The sequence below is a fragment of the Caretta caretta genome, chromosome 2 (assembly GCF_965140235.1).
Source record: "Caretta caretta isolate rCarCar2 chromosome 2, rCarCar1.hap1, whole genome shotgun sequence".
In the NCBI taxonomy this organism is placed as follows: domain Eukaryota; kingdom Metazoa; phylum Chordata; order Testudines; family Cheloniidae; genus Caretta; species Caretta caretta.
In genome coordinates this window covers 175,394,290-175,415,196 of record NC_134207.1, presented here as the reverse complement: position 1 = coordinate 175,415,196, position 20,907 = coordinate 175,394,290, and the positions used below count along the sequence as shown (strand labels likewise).

The 20,907-nt window shown below is 40.6% G+C and overlaps 1 protein-coding gene across 1 annotated transcript in view; it reads right to left on the bottom strand.

Moving 5' to 3' along the window:
* LANCL2 (LanC like glutathione S-transferase 2) overlaps nt 1–20,907 on the bottom strand; it is a 56,373-nt gene that overhangs the window by 27,677 nt on the left and 7,789 nt on the right. The window contains exons 2-4 of the mRNA XM_048839093.2: nt 7,557–7,674; nt 4,166–4,373; nt 1,729–1,876 (exon numbers count right to left, since the gene is read on the bottom strand). Of these exons, the coding sequence (XP_048695050.1) occupies nt 1,729–1,876; nt 4,166–4,373; nt 7,557–7,674 (474 nt within the window). The remainder of the gene's footprint in view (nt 1–1,728; nt 1,877–4,165; nt 4,374–7,556; nt 7,675–20,907) is intronic.

Below are 20,907 nucleotides of genomic sequence, written 5' to 3'. Positions count from 1 at the left end.
ACAACACTAGAGAAATGTATTCAAGAATATGAGGCATTATACAGGTCTACCTCTGCACTACAAAATATCCTATTTCCTTATCCCATCAAGACTTAAGTGTCAGGAAAACTGCAATTTTTCTGTACAATAAAAAGCTCTAACCTTAATTTGCGCTCCCTCCCTTGTGCATGTGTATTATAATACAGTCTTTAATTACACAGTCACATACTATTTTTGCCAAAGGATCCCTGCCTCATTTGGTGCACAGGACAAACCTGCGCTGAGATCAACAGGATTGTGTAATGAAGGAGGCTGTTGTGTGTAGGTCACCTGCCTCATTGGTTGCCGAAGTTGGAAGGTGTGTAGTGAATGAGGCGGGGATGCAGGATCAGAAAGGATGGGCTCAAGATTAAGACAGTTGAATGCAGTCCTGAAGAATTGTCTTCTAACCCTTAACTAAGACAGACAACCTTAATTCTGGCATTTCCTAACTTTTGAGTGCCTGAATTTGAAACCGCGATGATGTTCTTTTAACATAGCTTTTGCGTGTGTAATTTCCTAGGCTTTTTTTGTTTTTTAAATAAAACTGGGGGTAGGGAGGGGATTCCATCATGTGGCATCATACTGATACCCACGTGTTTCATCAACAGGGTTGGAATCTTTAGAGCCAACACATAGACCTCCGCCACTTGAGCGAAGGGAGTAACTGATAGTAGCAGTAGATGTGAGGGATAGGACTCTTTTGCCAGTGGGTTTCAGACACATTTCCTGACAACAAAGGAATGGGGAGACTCAAGAATACTCAGTTCCATTCCAGACTTTGGAGGGGTATGTTCTGTAGTAGGCACAAACTTTTCTGGTAATTCCCCACCCTGACCCCAGCATGTCCCCTTCTGCTCAGTCCCCTCCAACCAGTCCCATCCTGGCTCCTTATTCAGTCCCAGATTTCTCGCCAGTGAGTCCCAGTTCCCCCCCTTCAGTTTCCTTACCTGATCAGTCTCTCCCCCTCACTGTGGCCTCTAGTCCTCCCGCCCGCTCCCACTGGGCTCTTCACCCAATCTCAGTGTCTCAGCATCTCCACCCAGGTCATCGCCAGCTAGTCCTAGTTCTCCCCCCACACCCCAGTTCCTCAGCACGTCTTCCCTCCACCCACCTTTTCTTTCCCACTGGTTCTCAGTCCCAGCTCCTCCCCAACATATACTGGGCTCCAAATTTTCACAGGGACTACAAAAGGCACATCCCTGAAACAAAGGCCACTCCACCCGCCAAATTTCAAGTCCCTGCTCCAAAGCATGGAAGCACTAGAGCTTTTCAAAGAATTAACCTTACAATTAAGGTTTCACTTAAAAGTATAAAATTTTAAAAGTTGAGTTGTATATTTAAGTATTGTTTTTGCTGTAGAAGAATTCACAAATTCTGTATCCTCTTTCCTTTTCATTGCATCTAGTTTTACTACTGTTCACATGGATTACTAAAGAAACAAGTTAGACTGACAAGTGAAGTCCTTCATGGGTAAGAGCTAAAGAGATAGGGCCTGTTTCTGACCTCATGCTGGTACAAGTTAGGAGTAACTTCACTGAAGTTATAATCAGGTCCCAAGGGTTTCTCCTCACTAAACTACCTTGTGAACGCTATTTTGCAGGTTAGGTGGAAGTTTACTTCATATTTTTTCCCTATATTTGAAGTGAAGACACAGATACGATTCTGCCTCAAAGACACCGTAGTACCTGGCAATATGAAGTTTCCTACCTCTTTGATAACAGACTGAGGTACAGTGTCTGGACCAATTTCTGCATTCAAATAGAGCAAAGCATATAGGTAACCTGCTCTGCCATAAAGAAGCTCATCTGGAAGTTCAGAGTCTGTGCTTATGACCGTTCTCTGGAGCTGCAAAAGCCTGGGTCAAAAAACAAAAAGAAAAGAAAAACTGTACCTTCTCCTTAGGACATACTAGAGTTCTCCTTCTGTGTACAGTATGCTACCCAATCCAATCAAGAGGTAACGAGAGCTTGCTAAAAATGCCTCACACATTTTGTTTTGGGCTCAGGGAATGTAATCAGGTTTTTTTAAACCTTTCTCCTATGGTAGTTTTTGATTACTTAATAATGCTTTGTGCAATTATAGCATTTTTCATCTGCAGGTCCCAAACTGAAGGTGGGGGAAGTATTATATCCCCATTTCAGATGGGGGAAACTGAGGCTCAGAACCATTAAACGACTTGCCCAAGGTCACAACACAAGACAGTGGCAGGTTCAGAAACAGAACGCAAAATCTCCAGACTTTCAGCTTTGTGCTCAATCCACTAGCCCTCAGTGGCCCCTAAAATCATCTGCAGTTTACCAAGCTGCTGCACTTTAAAAAGTTTCATACAATACAAAAACATTGCATTTTGACAACCCTTTCACCAATGGATCTCGAAACTCTTGACAAAGAATAATTCACCTTACAGCACCTTTGGGAGGTAGGCAAGTACTAGATGGCAAACTGAGGCTCTGAGTGCAACATGCCAGAGGTCACATGGCAAATAAGTGGCAGAGGTCGGAATACAACCCAGGAGATTTTACTGGCTCTGACTTGGGAATAAAATTTGCAGTTACCAGACAACTAGACCATCTTGGGCCTTTGACACTCTAAAATCCCAACTTCAATGTTCCTGATGACTGAAATAATTTACAAAAGGATTGCTTAAAATTTCAAATAGCCACCAACTGAAGGGCCAAACTGTGAAATTCTAATAAAAAATGTCTCTGGGAATTTTGCCTGAATAAGAATCTCAGGATTTGGCTCACCACTTGTAGGTTAAAAAAACGTAGCATCAAATGCTTGACAAGGACTTGCTATTTAACGGAAGTGCTTTGTTTGACTTGAGGGATTTTTTTTATGGGGCCAGATTGACAGCCCCGGGGAGCGAAACCCTCAATCCACACACAAAAAAAGGTACAAGATGGGGAGACAGCAGCAGCACACCATGCCTCAACCCTGAAATGGGAGAGGGACAATCAGTTTCTGTGCCAGCTCAATCCGGTCTTCTCTGTAGAATTGCTCAGTTGAAACTGTGCATGTGTGTGTTTAATTTGAATAGGACCATCTGTCCCTGGATTTAGACCAAAACCTCAATTCGTATAGCCAACAACCACCTTTGATAACTATTAGCCTGTGCTGGATGTGAACCAGTGATTTGATCTTGCTTTGGTCTCACTACGAGCACTACAAATTATCCATTTGCAAAAAAGGGCTTTAATTATTAACACTCTTTGATATATCATTGACATATCAGACTTAAGACTCATATTAAACTGTTTTCTTTTTAAAAGAAATATTGCAAATATTAAATTTGAGCATGAAAATGTGTTCAGATCACACCACCGCGTGACCAGCTGCAAGGAAAAAACTAAAGACGAAAGGCAAAACAAAAATCATAGATCGTTGCTCTATTCATACGATACCAATCACTTGGATATCTGAGTGTATATAAACACACACCCTTAAAAAAAAGGGAACACCTAAAACTAATTACATTTTCATGTTTCCTCCTGAAGATAATTTTGAAGCAAAGGCTAATTAGAAAAGCTACTGCTCTTAATCTTATTTCACAGAGACTTTATTTTCATGCTTTGTGAAAACAGTGTTACTACAATTGCATCCAGAAGGGTATCTGACAATAAGATTTACTCTAACATAAGAGCTGTGTTTTAAACAAGCAAACGGATATTCATATCAAAGTGGCAGCAGAGATTAATCTCGCTAGGATCCTGGATAAGAAAGAGACGGATTAAACTTCTAAATATAAAACTGTATTGGAAATACCAAAGTGGAGCCAGTCCTCAAGAGTTAATCTGCAAACTCTAGTACAGTAAGGTATACAGGCAGAATGCTAACAGGTGCAGTTGTGGTGCAGAATGGAAATTGCACCACACACCGGTTCTTATAATCCCCAATGGGACATCAAGGATTGGAAAGCCTCCAAAAAGGCTTTGGATCAAAATTTCCCAGGACACAGGTATAAAAGTAAGACATCTGTTTGATAAAAAGCAAGAGCACATTTCCCAAGCCAGCCTTTTAAATTTTAAGGCGCTATTGAAATATGAAACCTCTTGCAGTCACTTATTAAAATACTGGTCTTTGATCATATATAAAGGGATCCTTAGTAAATTTACAGCCTTTTCCACTATCACCAGACACTTACTTTGTGATGCACTCCTTAGACTCACTGTCAATCTTTAGTTTGTGGTACACTACTGCCCCGACTGCCAAGGGTCCAGCATCACCACAGAGAAAAGTAACCCTTCGTCCATTCAGATTACGAAGTATTCTCTTCGCATAATCCAGGGATCGCTGCAAGAACTTCTGGTCTTTTGTGACGCGGTATAGTTGTAGGTATAAAAGGGCTATGCCTAGAACAACCATCGACAAACAAAAACAGAACAAGAAGATATTTCCTTTTCTTTCCACTTAAATGGCATTTTTCAATTACCTGTTTCTCCTTCCCTCTGAATCAGTTCCCCAAAATGCTAGCAGATACCTGTGCTGTTAACAAGATGTAAAATCAAGGCTCTGACCACTAGTATCTGTTACAGATCCCAGGGAGAGAGCAAAAGGTATCCTGATGTTTCAATTTGGACAACTACAATGGCCTAAAATTTACTTATTGTTTGAAAGACTAGAACTCAACTAGTCACCCCATTTCCAGAGCGTGAATGATCAGCACTTTTGAAGAATTTAGGCTCAATATGCCTGTGTATATACAAATACAGTACACACATTATATGATAAAATGAATCCTTCACTGCACGTGTAATTTGTTTTAAAGAGAGCCCTCTGATGCACTCTTTGGCTGTTATGAAATGTCAAGTGTTCAGCTGTCAACGCTGTATAAGACTTACATATATTCCACAGTCAGACAAATTAAAAGAACTATCATTAAGGTGCTTTAAAGGTAATTACAGATTTTTTCATCCTGCTCCGAAGAAGACTTGTACTGGAATAGCAACATAAAGGCGTTGGGCTGCACTGCTGTTTGAACTTAGAAAAGAAAGCATTTATATGAGCAAAAATATGACCATGGGTGAAATTCAGTGCAAGGCCCACTTAAACCCCATACAGAGGCTGTACTGGGGGGATACCAGTGGAATGGCTGTGCAGGGGTGCCTGCACATCCCCTATCCACCATGGAAAGGTTCTCCGTAACATCCCTGAATAAGCTGGCACAGAAGTACCACAATGAAGGTGGGCTTCAAAGTCACATTTACACTGATTCAGTGGCCCCAGTACCGCCAAGCAATTGGAGCAGAGGGCCTGTGGCTACTATCCCAGTCCATGGGCTAGAATAGTAGCATCAGGAGTAGGGGGGCACTGCACTGCATCCCTGCACTGTGGCCCAGTGTTGTGGGGACTGATTGGATTTCTACAGTCAACCACTCTTCTCTTCATACATAGAGCCCAAATACTTGGGCTTTATGAAGAGGGAGTGGATTTTAAATCACAGGGCCCAGGTCTGCAAACCCTTACTTGTTTATTAGCCCTTACAATGGATTCACTGAGATTACCTGAATAATTAAGTACAACTCACAGGAACAAGGGTGTGCAGGATCTGGCCCTAATAGGTTGCCAACTCTTACATGAGTTTCATGTTACTTGCATGTCTTCGTTATTAGGCACCAACATCACACCCTATTCATCACAAGATTTTAAACAAGCTTTTATGAAGTATATTGCAAGGTGCATTTACTGTTCACCATTTATGCTATTTGTTTACTCTTGGCACTTGTCTCAGCTTGGGCAGAGAAACCAGAATAGTCATTTTCAGTGTTGGTGTCACTTTTTGGTTTTCATACGCTGGCACAATGCTGCAGGAAAATGGTTACATTTGGGAAAAATCGTTTTTGCTGTAGTATTTAAAAACAAAGTAATGGGAAACATTCCTTCTCAGATTAGATTTTGTAAAAGCTTAAAATAAATAACTAACTAAATCTACATTTTGGGTTACCGCAGTTGACAGGCCCTTTCAGAATGGCAAAAAATACCTTCCATTACATCGCAATACCCAACTATCTTGTCGTTCCAGCTCATGAGGAGTTTGTTTCTTTTATTCTAGGACTCATTTTATTACACTTGAGTTGTTTAGTCATAACACCTCTCTCGTCAATCACTGAATGTCAGAACACTGTTCTGCTAGATTTCTTTTAAAATGTCAGTGTGAAAATTGTCTGCTTTCACTCAAGCGACACAAAATTACTCCCATTTTTAGACTTTAAAATAAACTCATACAAGCTGCCAGTTGTCTACAACTTCTCCACACAGGCACCCACAGCACCATCTGTACAAAACATTCAGCTTCCCTCCCAGGACCATTGGGAAGAAAGAAAAGTAAAGTGCTGCACCTCCATGTCCTGAATGTGGGCAAATCCTCTCCCAAATTTACCACTGGAGAGGTTTTCCCAATCCAACCTTTCATGTACCCACATGACATGAAGGTAACAGAATGAATCCTCACAGGAAAAACTGCAAACATGCTGTACTAAAAGCATTACTGTCTGCAGATTGATCTGGGCAGGGCACGAAGAGTGATCCCACTGCAGAAAGAACTGGTTGCACTTACGGATATGTCTACACAGCATTTTGGCTTGAGCCTCCCAACTGGGATCGACGGGAGGGCTAGCAGGGCTCGCGCTAGTGCTCTAAAACTAGCTGTGTAGACAGCACTTTGAAGTTGCAGCTCAGGCTGGAGATGGGGCTCTGAAGCCTAGGGCAGGGTGTAAATGCACAGCCTGAGCTCCAGCTTGAGCCGCGACTTCAAAGCTGTCTACACGGCAATTTTTAGAGCAATAGCGTGAGCCCTGCTCCCACTCGCTCCAAAACACCATACCGACATACCCAAAGAGGCCAAGACGGAGAACTCTTCTGGCAACTAAAAGAGCTATATCTGGGTTAACTAGAACAATCAACCCCGATGACTGCGTTCTTTGCCACGAGGATTAGGCTGGCTAATTCACATTTGGTCCTTGCACTTGCATAGCACTTTTCATTTTCAAAGCACTTCACAACATTCATTTATCAATCCCCATGACACTCATTCAGCCATTTGTCCAGCTCCACACAGAAAAGTGTGGAAGACAGAGCAAGAATTCCAGAGTCCGGGTTGCAAAAACACGCCACTCTCTCACCCTCCTGGTTTTAGAGTTGTTTTGCCATCAGCCGAGTCATGAAACACAATTCAACTTAGTGGACGAAGGTGAAAATATTCTGTGTCAGTAAAACATTTTTTAAAACAAAAAAATGTGAACTCATCTTCGAAGATGCACTGCGTTTGCAGTCAGACTCTTCAAGTACAGAAACCAATTTTTTCTCTTAGGGCCAGATCCAACGGCCATTAAATTCAATGGGCACCCTTCCACTAACATTGACAGACACGGGACCCAGACTCTCATAGAATATGCCTTGCACAGACCTACCATAAGATTATGATGCAATTGCCATTTCTGCCAGAACACAAAACCCTCACACCGGAATGGAAACCATCAGGGGCCCCAATAAGTCAATTAACTGGAAGTGTTCTATTCAGATCCCAGACTTCTCACCTGTCCAGCCAGTATATGCAGAGCAGTCATGTGGGTCTGCTGTCTTTAGCCCCTCTTCCATTTGCTGCAGCAGGTCTTTGATTTTACTCTGGATCCGTCTTGTGAACTGAGAACGGATCTGAAACCAGGACAGAGAAATTTAAGGAGAGGGGGGTGAAAAGAATTCAAACTGACTTGGAAAAATCAAGCCTGCTGCTGGCGAAATTTTTCTTATGCTTTAGCCAGTTAGACTGTACATAACACATAAGCAGTGGGAGCTGGTCCTTAGTGTCCTCATGCAGTTTATAGGCCTTAGCCTAAGAGGAAAAACATTTTTATCTAGTCACGCTTGCATCCGAATATTAAAATAAAGTCCTTTCAGATGCCCTTCATGTAAATGTAAAGAATTATATGGATGCCATGGTATTAATAGCATTTGTTTTTAATAATAACCCTATGAACTTATATGCTGCCTTTCATCTGAGGCCAGGTCTACACTATAAACTTACATCAGTAGAACTACATTGCTCCAGGGTGTGAAAAAGCCACACCCTTGAGCAACGCAGTTCTACCAACCTAGCTCCTGGTGTAGACAGCGCTATGTCAACAGGAGGGTTTCTCTCATCAATACAGATACGGTCTCTCACAGAGGTGGATTAACTATGCCAATAGGAGAAGCTCTGCTGTTGGCATAGTAGCACCTTCACTGAAGAGGTGCGGCTGTGCCTCTACAATGTTTTAAGTGTAGACCTGCCCTGAGGATCTTAAAGCACTAAACAAACCTAACGCTACTCCTGTGAGGTAGGTAAAAAGTATATTCAGTTTAAAAGTGGGTAAATAAAATCAAACAGAGATTAAGAGAATTTGCCCCCAGCACCCAAGAAGCCAGTACTCTGCTCCAGGTCTGTGCCCATCATCAGCTAGCGTAGCAGAGTGAACTCAAATATGAACAGAACCCCTGATTACCAGGTCCCTGCTCTAATCATTAGGTAATACTGCCTTCATGGATTGAACTAGTGTGCCAGAAATGGTTGACTGGGAAGTATAAAGGTGCATAATGGAAGAGATGAAAGTGAAGGCTTCAGTTAAATGTTCTATTTTAATGAAATGCTCAAATAGCTCAGAAATTGTCCCCATTCCCATTCCTGTTAATAACAAACCCCACACACAACAACAATTAAAAAAACCTGCTCTCCTGGTCTAAAATCCTGATTATTCCATGAAAGATAAATCTGTAGGAGATGCAATTCATATTTTTCTTCACTCCTACCTTAACAAAATTTGATTATATATATATCAATCATGTATGGGGGTGTTGTTAAAGGCAACTTCAATAAAATATGAAAAGGTTGAAACAAATTAATAAAAAAAGCAAAGAAGTTGTGTGAAAGCAGCCATTACAACTCAGCTTAAACTATCATGGCTAAGTGAAAGATCAATAGATAGGATTTTCAGTTTCTGAAGTTTATTTTTAGGCAGATTGCAAATCATTAAATGTAATACAACTTCTCGGGTGAGTACAGCTGCTCATGTGTTTGCACGACCAAATCTTGTGTGCTCAAAGCATGTAGAGTGGTAGTTTTCCTGCAAGGGGTATAGTCTTCTGTACGAATCCCTGTGTAGTATGTTCATTACAATTGCTTTATCATAACATTACAGGCACTTAGTGCATGACTGGTTTTATTTTTGATTAGCAAAGCTACGTGCAGATGTGATTCAGTATAATCTGGGATCCTGCATTATCACCACCATTTACTCTGTCACTAACGGCATACAAGAAGATACATTATGGAGTACTGCAAAAGTTCACAGTTAATGGAATAATCAATTATCTATAAAGTACTACCCTATTGACTTCCATGGGGACTACTTCTGTAAGTAAAGTTATTCATAGTTTCCACATTCAAAAGGTGAACACTAAGCATCCTATAAAAATGTACTTTTATAATACAAATTCTTTTGGCCATTTTTTTCGTCATCGAAACATTAACCCCCTCCCACAAATGTTACAAATAGTACATAGGTTTGGATCTTTAAATAATATAAAGTACAATTGTCCATTTTCGAGGGGGGGGGAAAGAAATGGATAATCCTTCCAATCTTTGATTATGGACAATTTATTTCACCGACAAGTCTTTATTGAGTTCTTACCAGACAATCTGGTAGATCAGTACTTCACTGCAATGATTCAGACAGTATGTCACTCAAAAAAATTTGAGAAGGGGCTTTCATTTTCTTTTCTGATAATCCTTTGATGATAAATATGATGACCCCAATAATTTCTTATTAGACTTTCAGATGTACACCTCCAGGGCGAGGGTTCAAATCCACCAGCCCAAGCTGGGGTAGTCACCCAAAGCTATTCGCAACTGACAGCTGTTCAGTGACCTAGGTTTGGTGGTCACAGCCATTTCCCATTAGACAACAGTAGTGCAGCCCCAACACAAAGGGTGGGCAAAGATTAAAACCCACATTTTCACAATGATATAAGGAGACTAAACTGTTCTCTCTCCCCTTGAGGTGGCCACTCCAAGGACTAAGGCATACTGGGGGAAGAGCGAGGAAAGGTGGTACTGATGCAATCCTCTATACCTCTTCTGTGGAATAAACAGAGTGAAATGGAGGACTTCAGTCTCAAAGGCTATTAAAATACTGAATGCTAAATGGACAATAAATAAAAATAAGAGAATTTAAATGGTCTTTAAATTACTGAGCACATTCCAAGACAAGGTGGGTGAGGTAATATCATTTATTGGTCCAACTTCTGTTGATGAAAGAGACAAGCCTTCAAGCTACACAGAGCTCCTTGTCTCTCTAATACCCTGGAACACAATGACTTCAACAAAAATGAGAATATTCCAGTCATATATTACTAAATCATGCTGTCTTGCATGGCAGGTCCCTCCAATGGAGGTCAAATTGTTTAGAGGAGGGACTAGGAAGTAAGGACACCTGGGTTCTATTCTGGACCCTCTCACCTGGGTAAATAATTCAACCTCTTTATGCTTAAATTTTCCCTGGCTCTAAAATGGGGATAATACCTACCACACAGCTTGATAAAATGCTTTGAGAAGCGAAGATGAAAGGTACTATGGGCTTTACTCTGATTTCACTTAAACTGGGTTTACACCAGTGTAACACCATTGACCCCTGTGGAGCTACTCCAGATTTACACCAGCCTAAGTGAGAACAGAATGAGTACCAATTGCTAGTACTATTCAAAGCCCTGCCCAAATACTTACTACATTTTTCTTTTTTTGGTTGCTCTGAAGGTTTAACAACTGAGCAGGTACATTATTTGTTTGATAATATTTTACCCCAAGTTTTAGGAACACATTCGTTTAAGAATTCCATTCCTTCAATCCCAATCATTTATTTTGGTGCATGTCACTGAACTTAAAAGTGCGCGGATTTTCTGCAGAAAAATTTAAATTTGTTTAGAAACAATCCTGCTTTAAAAAAAAAAAAAAATCTATTCTCGGTTTTACTTGCCTGCCTTTAAAGACCTACCCAACATGAAGAAACACTCAGAAGCTCCACTCCTGCAAGCTGAGCCATGCGGTCTAGCCCTGCGGCCGCATTAACCCCATTCACTATTGCACTGATCCGCTTAATGAAAGATACTGGGATGGGCAAGTGTGGGGAAATATGGATTTTATATACATTTCATTTAGAAAATGTGAAAAAAACCCAAAGATTCTCATGGTAGATTTACAGCTGAGAAGAATGTGTACTATGTTGTACATAGCATAAGCAACATATTCATTTTTATGACTATTATTCCAGCTGGTGTTCATCCTTTCATGCTGGCTTCCTACCATGCCTATTTCTGGTAATAGAATGCACAAGTGGGGGGTGGGAAATCTAACTTCTAATAGCAAGGTATTAACTTTATTCCTGGTTTCCCCCGAAGTGTGCTGCACAAGGGGATGATAAAGTATCAGAGCAGAAACGGCTCTCTTCAGAAATACAGTTTCTGTATTACACCTCCTCTGCTGCTGGTGAAATAAACCCATGCTTTCTTTATATATAGAAAAAACAATTCAAATCCACCATGACCTGTGATTTTTACTTTCAGTTATGTGGGAACTGAAAAAGCTCTTTTCAACCTGAAACAATAGAAGGCCAGGAAACATAAATACATAATTCTGCAGATTAAATGCTGCATAATGGATTCATAAACCTGAACAGTTTTCCACTGCTGGTGGTGACCTGTGTGCGCGCGTGTGTATGTATCTATAAATAATGTATAGTGTGCATGCACACAGGACCTAACCCAAACCCTCTGAAGTCAATGTGAGTCTCAGGTCCGTAGACAGTAAACAACATACAATTTAACTGAATTTTGGCATATATGAGAACCATAGCTTGTATGTCCTTTCATGTCTACATGTTCCACACCTACTTTTGTTAGCCCAAAGACTTCAAAGTCAATCTAAGGTCAAGTTCAACAACAAATCTCATTAAAAAAAGCTAAGGTATGGTCAGTTTAAAAAAAAAAAGTGAATGGGAGGTTACCAGTCATACAATTATTTGTTCAGTTTTCTTATATTTGTAGAGCTGGAGTCTAAAAATTTCATATGGCTTGGAAGAAAGTCTCCCTCTTGCTTAAATAAAAGAAAGGAAAAAGAAAAAAAGAGCTTGATGTTATTTCATGGAATTCAAACTAAACAGCAGGAAACTCTTTGAACGACAGGTAGGACTGGCTCAGTCCTGTACTTTATGTACAATATTACTGGCAACTCATTAGTTTACTCCTTGGTACAGGACCAAATCCTGCATATTAATTTCAGCTTTTTTTATGTTTTAAAAAACCCCCAAACCATTGCAAATTATCTAGTATAACAATATAAGAGTAAGAGGGCTAATCCATCACTGCATTCTATGTCCAGCTATGCTATCTGAGGTTACAGTGACATAGATCAATACTTGCTGAATTATCCTCATATTGCAACCATAGCTGATTTTGCATTTGTGATTTTTATGTCAAGCCAGCCACCCGACTGGATCACGCAATAGTCAACTTCTCCTTTCCTTGAAATATCATAGGTCATAAATACAGCCACTGGAAAGTCTGATGGTTTGAAGGAATACTGTCAATTTAAAATCCAGTAAATTTAAAAGAGCAAGTAAGTTAGCTTCAGGTGCCACACTGTCTATTTAAGGTGCTCATTTGGCCCCATCAGCACAGCATGTGAACACCTCAATCTTTAGTATATTTATCTTGACAATGCCCCTCTGTGGAAGTGAAGTACTATTTATTTATTTTTATATTTTACAGATGGCAAATGGAGGCAGAAAGAGACTAGGGGCAAGGTATTTAGGTGCTTTTGAAAAACCCATTAGGCATCTATCTGCATTTTTAGGCGCCTAACTCCCACTGAGAAACCAAGTGCCTAGGTGCTTCTGAAAACCCCACTAGGTGTATATCTGCATGTTTAGGCACCTAAATATCTTTGTTAACCTAAAGATATTTGGCCCTAAATGGACTTCCCCAAGGTTACACAGGCAGAGCAGGGAACTCAACCCAGGTCTCCAGATTTGCCAGCTAATTCTCTAACCACTGGACCGCCTTTCCTTTGGATTATCAGCCCCTCAAGCTCTCTGCAAAGTTTTGTGGTTTTACAATCACATTTCATCTTTTACGTTTTTCTCTCCCCTGATGATGTGTGACAAAAGCAAAACCTCACAAACAAAAGGAGAAACTTACTGACGATACAGGGGAAAACAATGAAACTGACTATGCACAAGGTCCTGTCAAGTGAACAAACAGAAACATGTATTTCCTTCTCATCTCACTCAGTCATTTTACATAAAAAGATTTCAGTCAGAAGTATGATTTTTAAGTTGATGACTTCTTTTTAAACACACATACTTTCTATGGCTACGGCCAGGCTATCCTGCAACAGACCACTTTGGAAAAGTGAACTTCCAATAAGCACCTGATTAGAGACAAAAGGCAAGCAAGGGTAGAAAAATAAGAGAGGGGATGGGAGGGGAGCAATGCTAGCAAGGAAGAAGAGAGAACATACACACTCTGGGTGAAATTCTAGCCTCACTGATGTCAATGGGAGTTTTGCCACCGACTTCTATGGGGTCAGGATTTTATACTTTATGCTCAGGACCCCATGGTTATCTGAACAAGTGAGATCCCAGGTCCTCTTTCAGCCCCATACAGCCTTCTTGGAGTCTCCTCTTCTCACCTCCATGGAGCTCCTGCAGGAGCAGAAGTAGGGTCCCAAAGGGTTCTGGAGGACTTAAGGGGGAGCACTGCTCCCTGCAATACCAACACAGCAATCTCAGCAGAGAAGGCGATATCTTTGCCCCAGTGCGCCCTTGTCTCACCTGGGTGGATTAGTTTCAGTTTTGAAATGTCAGCCAAGTTCAGTCTCAATGGACTATGCTGCAACAGTCATGTTATAAGTCACTCATTCACAGAAGTCCTATGCTCACGGCCTCCCCCAGCATCCCTGTTGTACTGTATCCATGCACAGTTAGATAACTGGTATGCTGTCCCTTTAAGACAGGCACCGGAAGTGACCCTGAGACACAGGCTTTGTGTGTGTGTGTGTGCACTAAACTGTGCTGCTGATAGAGTGTGTACTGGAAAAAACTCCTCCATAAAAGGTCTGCTTAGTTTACCCTGTCTGTGCGGATCTCCATTCCTGTGAGCAGTCTACATGAAGACAATATACAGGCGTGGCAGCATTCAAATTTATTGTATTTTTTAAATATAATTTTGACCGAGAATATTGATGCTGATTTTTAAGTATTTTCTCCAATTTTTAATCACTTTACAAGTTCACAGTTGCAGGAAGTTATTGGCATTTAGGGCAATGCTTATTTAATGACAGTAGACATTGAGGTTCAAAAAATTAAAGCTTTATTACTGTTAAACTGTCAACTACATATGTTAAAAATACATAAAGTAAATATCCTTAGCAAACTGTAGTTCTCAAACAGCATTTTTCCTACTTTGTCAATCTGTAAATTTTGATTATTAATGGTGCAAATTTTTTTTAAATCGGTTTGAATGTCTACAGTGAAATTGATGCTTACCCAAAAAAAAAAAAAATCTAATCTTTCCAAGTCTAACACTACACTTGTGGAGCAGAGTGAGCGCTGGTCTACACACAGTTTGAGCACCTTGAAATTTTTGTGTTTGGATAAGCCCTTGAACTCTGCTTCTGGACATGGAGAAGAGGTGAGCTGTGAATGAGGCAGTGTCTAGGCTAGGAAAGGGAGAGATGTTTGCTAACATGTGCTAATTAGCATAACACCACTTAGCAATGTTGATTGCAATCATAGTTGCCAAGAGGTTTTTAACTGGAGGAAAAGCCTCAGAAGCAGACCTACTTTGCCAAGGCAATCGTTGCCAGTTTTGGGTTAAAATTCTCTTAAACCTTGGATGCAGGCGTAATGAAATGTTATCCTTGTTGTATGATTAAAGGGCAGCAGAATTGTAGTTAATATGCCCTAATCCAGGGCATATTATATGTGAATGTAACTCTCATTCACTAAGCATGCGACAGCAAGCAAAATTCAAGTGATGGACAGAGGGTGGGGTGGGAGGATAGGTGTTTCTATTTGGGGATGATGACCCTGTTTCAAGGTCCTAACTGCCATTTGACCCTCCTTCTCCAGTGTTTACAGAGAGAGCTAATTAAAACTCAATTGAGAGTCCTTGTTTCTTTGCAGCAATCACTAAGAGCTGAAAACACTAAATGGAACTGCAGCTAAATGCTGTGCGATAAGAGATGCAACAGCAGCAAAGTCACCCCCCTACCTAGCAAATCCTAGAATTGTGATTACTTTGGTCATGGTGCTGTAGGATCAGACTAAGGACACAGCAGAGCGGTGGTGGTGGCAGCATCATTTGTCCCTCACGCAGTGAGTGGAGGTAAGCCACATGAACGAACCTCTGGACACCCAGGATTGACTGACCTCAGACAAGAAATTGTAAGCGGGGTGTGGTGGAGGGAAAGGGGGAGTTAAATGGACCTTGGATTTTCATACTGCACGTTGGGAAACTACAGCAAAGAAACTGCTCAAGAGATTGTGGGGTGTTTTACTTATTGTTACCATACTTCTGAGTCACTGTTGCTGTCCTTTTCCCCAAATCAAGCGGCGTTCCCTCTCCCCTCGAAAGTCTCCTTTTGTTATGCACAAACTCAGTGCTTGCGAATGGGGGCATACAGCCTTACTGGAGGTGCCCCATGCTGTATTCAGTTTTCCCAGGTTTCTGGGTGGGGCTGGAGCCATTTTGTTTTGTAATGCTAAAAGTAACCCCCCCAGACACTGAACCTGGCCTTTGTTGCTGCCAACACTACCTAGAAGAAGGGTTACACCAGCTAACACATTTGGTAAACACACCTCGTTTTTCTCCTCTAGACAGGGCTATACATGCCACATTGCTGCCTTGGAAGGCAGGGAGCGCCTTCCTCAGAGCACAAATAGGCCTCAGCACCTGCAGAATCCAGCTAGGTGATATATCTCTTCTGAGTTCTGGTACCTCTGTGACTCATCATTTAGCAAAATCCTTTTTTTCTGTTTTTTATTAACTTACTATTCATTTTTGCATCTTTGACTACAGCTGCTTTTCTGAAGAAAAAAGGACAGACTGACATTTGGCATTGTCATCATACAGCAAATGAAGTTTAAGGGAGATCTAACAACCCTGCTGCAGTTCACTCCAATCCCTATGGAAACAAACTCCAGTTCTGCAAAAGCAGTCCTTACTGAACGTTCTGAAACACTGACTACAGAACACCTTATCCTGTTTTCATTGATCTAACATTCATTTTCATGCAAGCCGCATAGTTAGAACTTATGTAAACATCAACAGCTATAAGAAAAACAACTCCACATGCTATTTTTAGAACAAGTTCTTACATTCATAAATCTTATCTTTGGGGAGAAAAAAAGGGCCCCATCAACACTGGTTCTCCACTTGTGAGGTAACTCCCTTCTCTTCACGTGTCAGTATATTTATGTCTGCATCTGTAATTTTCACTCCATGCATCTGAAGAAGTGGGGGTTTTACCCAAGAAAGCTGCTGCTCAAATAATCTGTTAGTCTTTAAGCTGCCACCGGACTCCTTGTTGTTTTTTTAGTTACTTTGGGTGTCTAACTCAAGATGCCTTAAAAGGACCTGATTTTCAGAGAGTGGGTGCTCAACAATTTCTGTAAATCAGGCCTCTAATGTGCCTTAAGTTGGGCACCAAGAAGTCACTATTCACTTAAATTCTCAATATTTTCAGAACTGTATAAAACACCAACAACTTCTAAAGGAAGTACTGGAGTATGAAGAATAAATCTAAGGTACTTGGGTATCCAAAACAGCCACTTGCCTCATAGTATATTTTCATTGGCATGTATTATTACAATAAAACCGAGATTATCCAAATACAATTACTCAAGCTTACAGATAATGGAGGGAATTATAAATGTAATGACTAGATTCTGGGTGACATAACCCCAAGTTTTTAAAAACAGAGGTGGAGATAACTGGAGGTTACACTCTAATTCTTCTCAAACACTGTGAACATAAACATATATACAGTATACATACAGCCAAAAAGTTCTCTTACAGCCCAAAATATCTTGCATCTTGGAAGTTCATTTATTTTCACCGCCAATAATTCACATAATTGAGTTTGTTTAACCAACCAGTCAGAACAAGATTTTTCTATCAGCTCTAAATTCAAACTGGGATCTGATGAAGAGCAGGTAGAAATCAAGCCATGCTCTGTCTTTAACCATTACTACCAGTAAACATTCTGAAATCAAAATTTAGGGTTTCATCCACGACAGGTACACGGGCCAGTCTTTAAGCACATGTGTAAGTCCCAAAAAGGAGACAAACCATATGCTTAAGTATTTTCCTGAATAAGGATAGACGGAAACACGTGCATACATGTTTTCCTGAGTTGGAAGCCTTAACTTGTGATGATGGACAAGGAAGAGAAGAACACAACTGTTGTTTTTCTAAGCCTGAGTGGGCTTTCTAGTCACATTTTTTTGTTTTTAGTTAACATTATCTGGAAGAGCCACAGGGAGCAAATACATGTTCTGCATTGCTTGACTATATTAAGCAGCACTGGGCTTGAATGCAGTATCACAGAAATGTTTAACCAGGCCAGCCCAGGAAATGGCCTTTTGTCCTAATTAAGCAATATTATTACAATCCCATCAAACCACTGGACCATCCCATACATTTAGGAAGATGCACACATGTACACTAGAGGCCTGAGCCTGCCTCCAGTGAAGTCAGTGGTAAGATTCCATTTAGATTCAATGAGAGTAGGATTGAGCCCTAGGAAAAGACAGAGCCTGCTGCCCGAAAAGACAGAGCTGTGAGATGCCCAACATAGCTGACACTGAAGGAGTAAACAGCCAGGCAATGATGGTGATGCACTTCACAGACTTTTTGCATGTCAAGGAAGGATTGAAAAACCATTTAAAGGAACAAATAGAACTAGCATTATACAGAGACACAGCCAAGGAACTAAACGCCCCTAAAAATCACATGAAGATGTCCCCATTAAAACGTTGCATCCCCATTAAGCAGCAATCTTTGCAGTTAAGTATCATTAATGTCCTACTTAAAAGTCATCCTAATTAAATACAGTGTCTAGTATATGGGTTGTGAGGACACATGCAACATTTTATTACGATATTTTTAAATCTAATGACATAGATCAGCTAAACCAACTCTTAGTTATTGAGTGGATTTTAAAAAGCAGCTACCGCATATGCTCACTGGTCACTTGTCATAACTTTTGTTCAGCACTGTCACAATATTATTTAAACTTCATCATGGAATCATGAGGGGACGGAGACATGGTGATGACCTGAAGTTAAAAAAAAGATTTTATTGCAGGATGAAGCGGAGCACAAGAATTGATACCACTGAGCACTGGAACCCTGTCCATAGGGTAGATCTACAAGTCTGGTGGCATGCAGAGTACAGACAGCGCATGCCCTGCTAGTATGGGTATAAACAGCAGTGGAGAGAGTGAGGCACATCTTAGACACGCAGAATAGAGTGCCCTACACATCTGAATCTCAATGTATGAGCCCTACGTGGCTCCCTACACACCCATGCAATGCCTTCCTGCCAAGTCTACACTGCTATTTTTTGCTGTGTAGCGTCCCACTACCTCCCCAACGCGGCAGCTGTTCCACACTGCAGTGAAAGGCTTTGAGAGGGAGAGCTGCCAGAGCTTTTCCCTGTCACAGAGAAAGGCTCAGTCAGAAGGGAGATAGCAGGGAAAGGTTCCAGAAGTGGGGAAAGACTCAGGCAGTGGGGAGCTGCTGTAGCCTTTCCCCACTTCCTCTCTTTGCCAGTCTTTCACTGTGGCATGTAGCTACGTTTACCCTACACACTGCTGCAAATGGAGGCAAGGTCTTAATGTGCTTCTTCTATCACTAACATATAGACAAAATTGTTAATAGGTGAATCTAAATATATATATACATTTATAGCTAAAAAAAAATGTGGAACCTTCAAGTTTAATTTCTAACACTTTTGTTGCTAAAGAGACAGTTAAGTGAAATGAATGAAAATTAAATGAATGGAATATTGCATGTTGGTCCCAGGTTATTAGACATTTCCCAGAACTGAAGAAGAGCCCTGTGTAAGCCTGAAAGCTTTCCTCTCTCACCAAAAGAAGTTGGTCCAATAAAATGTATTACCCTGCCCACCTTGTCTCTGAAATATTGCAGGCTGATTATTCCTGAGGGAATTCTGCACCAAAAAATTAAGAATTCTGAGCACATTTTAAAATTCTGCAAAATTCTGCATATTTTATTTGTCAGAACACCACAATATAGTCAGACTCCTCCTGATAGCCCTGGCGGCCAGGGCTCCTGCTGTCAGTGTGAGACCCAGCTGCCCACGGCTGACAGCAGGCAGGAGTGCTGGGGGAAAGTCACAAATTCTGCAAGAAAAAAAATAAAATTCTGCAGGGAACATTGATTCTGTGCAAATTGTGCATTGCACAGTGGCACAGAATTTCAGCAGGAGTAGCAGATGCATTTTGCTATGCATTAGAGAAGACCCTTTGTTTGGACTCTGTAGCCCTTTGATTCACTTCCCCTGTGCCCCTTATAACTTCCAACAGGTTTCCACTTCCAATATTTTTGGATCTTTTGATAGTTGAAATAATAGCTGTAAATTCCTTTGAATGTTAAGCCAGTCCTATTCAGGGTGGATGGATTTAAGTCAGCAAATAGGAAATCTTGATTTACAATAATCAGTTTTAATCTAGTTTTGCATATGTACCTTTCAGTTAAAGAAAGGTTGATTCTTATTTGTTGGTAGCCATTCAAGCATGTTGGTTTGCAACCAAATATAGTCATTACAGACTAAATTTGGTACTTTTATTTGCTAACCAGGAGGATATACACTATATCTATCTCTATTTGTTCAAGCAATTACATGGCTTAATCTGCCTTAAAATTCTTAGTACATTTTTATTAGAAAATTGTGAATGATGTATTTCTTATTTACTAGAAGATTAATTTTATTTTTGTTTGGGCCAGGCTCTGTTTGGATGGAAATTCAAATTCAATTAAACAAGCACAAAACCCAGCATTTAATTTTTTTTGTATTAATTAAATAAAACTACTACAAAAATACATGTGCTGGGTACACAAGAAAAACAATTTATCAAAACAAGTTTTGCATTTAAAACTAACAGGTTTCTAATTAACAATAATTATTTTGTCTCCAATAATTACATGGCAGTGATTTGACGACCTGTTAGTTAAAAACTAACTGGTTTACTAAACAAACGAAGCAGTGCTGTGACGTGGGCAGTTAGTCACGCTTCATTGCTGGGGGAGAACTCTCCCGGTGATAAAAAATAACCACCCCGAATGAGGGGTGATAGCTTTATCGCCGGGAGCCGTAAAGCGCTGTCTAGACTGGCACTTTTCAGTTTGTTTACATTTACGGGAGATACTGCTGACTGCTTCTTATTTACAACATCACCTGAAAGTGAGAACAGGCGTTCACATGGCACTTTTGTAGCCAGCATTGCAAGGTATTTACATGCCAGATATGCTAAACATTCATATGCCCCTTCATGCTTCAGCCACATTCCAAAGGACATGCTTCCATGCTGATGATTCTCGTTAAAAAAAATAATGTGTTAATTAAATTTGTGACTGAACTCCTTGGGGGAGAATTGTATGTCTCCTGTTCTGTTTTACCTGCATTCTGCCATATATTTCATGTTATGGCAGTCTCGGATGATGACCCAGCACATGTTCATTTTAAGAATACTTTCAAAGCAGATTTGACAAAATGCAAAGTAGGTACTGATGTGAGATTTCTAAGGATAGGTACAGCACTCGACCCAAGGTT